This window comes from Myotis davidii, unplaced genomic scaffold (genome assembly GCF_000327345.1).
Source record: "Myotis davidii unplaced genomic scaffold, ASM32734v1 C64325482, whole genome shotgun sequence".
NCBI classification, from domain to species: Eukaryota; Metazoa; Chordata; class Mammalia; order Chiroptera; family Vespertilionidae; genus Myotis; species Myotis davidii.
In genome coordinates, this window is record NW_006382109.1 from 1 (window position 1) to 1817 (window position 1817).

A 1817-nucleotide genomic window follows, 5' to 3' on the forward strand; every position below is an offset into this window, starting at 1 on the left:
CCTGCCCTTTGCCTGGGAGCTGGGAAGATGAAGAGCTCTCCTGCTGAGCCTGTGCCTTGTTAAATGTCCCTCTGCAGACAGCACCAGAGCAGTTCCCCTCCGAAGAATTTCCAGTCTCTGAGTCCAAAGTCAGCATGGATGTTAATTTCCCTGGAGCCGCTTTTGTTGTGGTATCTTGCAAAGAAAGTCAGTCTGGATTCCGCAAAGAGTAAGTTTTCTCCAGAGGCTGATGGGAGAGAAAAGTACAATGGATTCTGGGGAAATTGACAGAGGAAAAACTCAAAAATTTTCTTTATTGCTTAACTATATTTGGAAATAAATTACAGTTCTTGCATGTTTTAGAAATTAGTCTTTATAAAGAATGACCGCTGAAATGGGGTGGGAATGACTTACGAGTGCCCAGTTCTCACTTTCCTCCTTCGTGACAAAGCACCTGCTGACTCCCTGGTGTGCATGGGGGCTCCCCTCACTCCCCTCCCTCCTCCTCAGCTCCTCTCTGTACAAGGCGCCGTGGGCGCGTGTACTGGTGTACGGGCTCGGCCACAAAGTCAAGCGAAATGGGCAGCTAAACCTCATCGAGGCCGTCTGTTACCCACGGGATGCATCTCCAGCCAACACCGGGCTCACACCTCCACCCACCACCAACCAGTACCCTTCCGTGATCCTGTCCACAGACAAGGTCCACATCAAGCTGGGTAAGTGCCGTAGCTCATGGTGATAAGGACAGCTGGAAGTTTTCACTGGTTTCCTTCTCTTTGACCACGGAAAGAGTTTTGTACCTCGCACCTTGCTCTGTCCCAGTTTCTTTTCAGTAAAGAATAGAACTGCTTGGGGCCCTGCATTGTTGAGGCAGGAAATAAAAAGCTCCCTTTCCTGCCTGGGTAAGGCCTGACAGATGCTGCCCAGGTTACGTGGGGATTCCCTTTCCTTTCTCAGCGTGTGCTGGGACACCTGCGATTTAGGATGACCCCAGCAGAGCAGTCTCGTGTCGGCCTGTAATAATCCCAGCCGCCTTCCATCGAGTTCTCATTAAAACCGGCATCTCTTGGATGTAATGTGGCTCCCTGGGGCATGGGCCTCCATGAGCATCGATCCCCATCTAAGTGGTAATAGTCCGGTGACGAGGCTGGAAGGCCTGGTTGGTCTCGTCTTCCTGGCATCTTTTGTTAAGCCTCCCTGGAGCTCTCCATCTCTGTAAATCTTGAAGCTGTCACTGACCATGTGCGTTTTGTACCGCGGCCCGCTGACTGTGTCTGAGGCAAGGATAACCTAGGCTTAGAGTTCCATGGCACTTGCTTGGTGTGTTTGACAAGAAAAGACTGACGCTGTCTGGCTTGCTAGAGACAGTTATAAGATATTTTTGAACCTTCAGTCCCCAAAATGAGCCTTAGCTTCTCTGCAGCCCCAGTCCTGGCGCTATTCCATCTGCAGGGAATGAAATGAAAGGCCGTTTCTCAAGTGATTTGGTCATTGCTAAGTAACTTTATAGTCCGTTTATTAGTCTGTTTTTTCATAGTATTTTGCCTACACTAGCTGTTTTTACAACTTTTTAATTAAACACAGAGGATCTCTGCCTTGCCTATTATGCCCAAATAAACCTTCCCATGTAAACATCACCCCAAAGTGCAGGCCCGTCAACATGGTCCTCCTGACTCAGCCAGGACCCGATTCCCCGCTTACGTCTGACAGTGTGTGCGTAGGGGTGTGTGCCGCGCACATGAGGGCATCAGGCAGCCTTTTCCTCTCACTGTAGGCAGCTTTGGTCCCACTCAGGCCATGGCAAGGACAGGAGATAATAAAAGAGAATCAAAGCCCAT

The 1817-nt window shown here is 49.8% G+C and overlaps 1 protein-coding gene across 1 annotated transcript; it reads left to right on the forward strand.

Annotated features, from left to right (window-relative positions):
* Positions 1–57: 57 nt before the first annotated feature.
* On the forward strand, positions 58–714 carry LOC102767465 (probable E3 ubiquitin-protein ligase HECTD4; the record flags this gene model as incomplete). Its single annotated transcript, XM_015557406.1, has 2 exons — positions 58–208; positions 490–714. Coding segments are annotated over exons 1-2 (299 nt in total), but the record flags the coding sequence as incomplete, so codon positions are not given.
* Between the last annotated feature and the right edge of the window lie 1103 nt (positions 715–1817).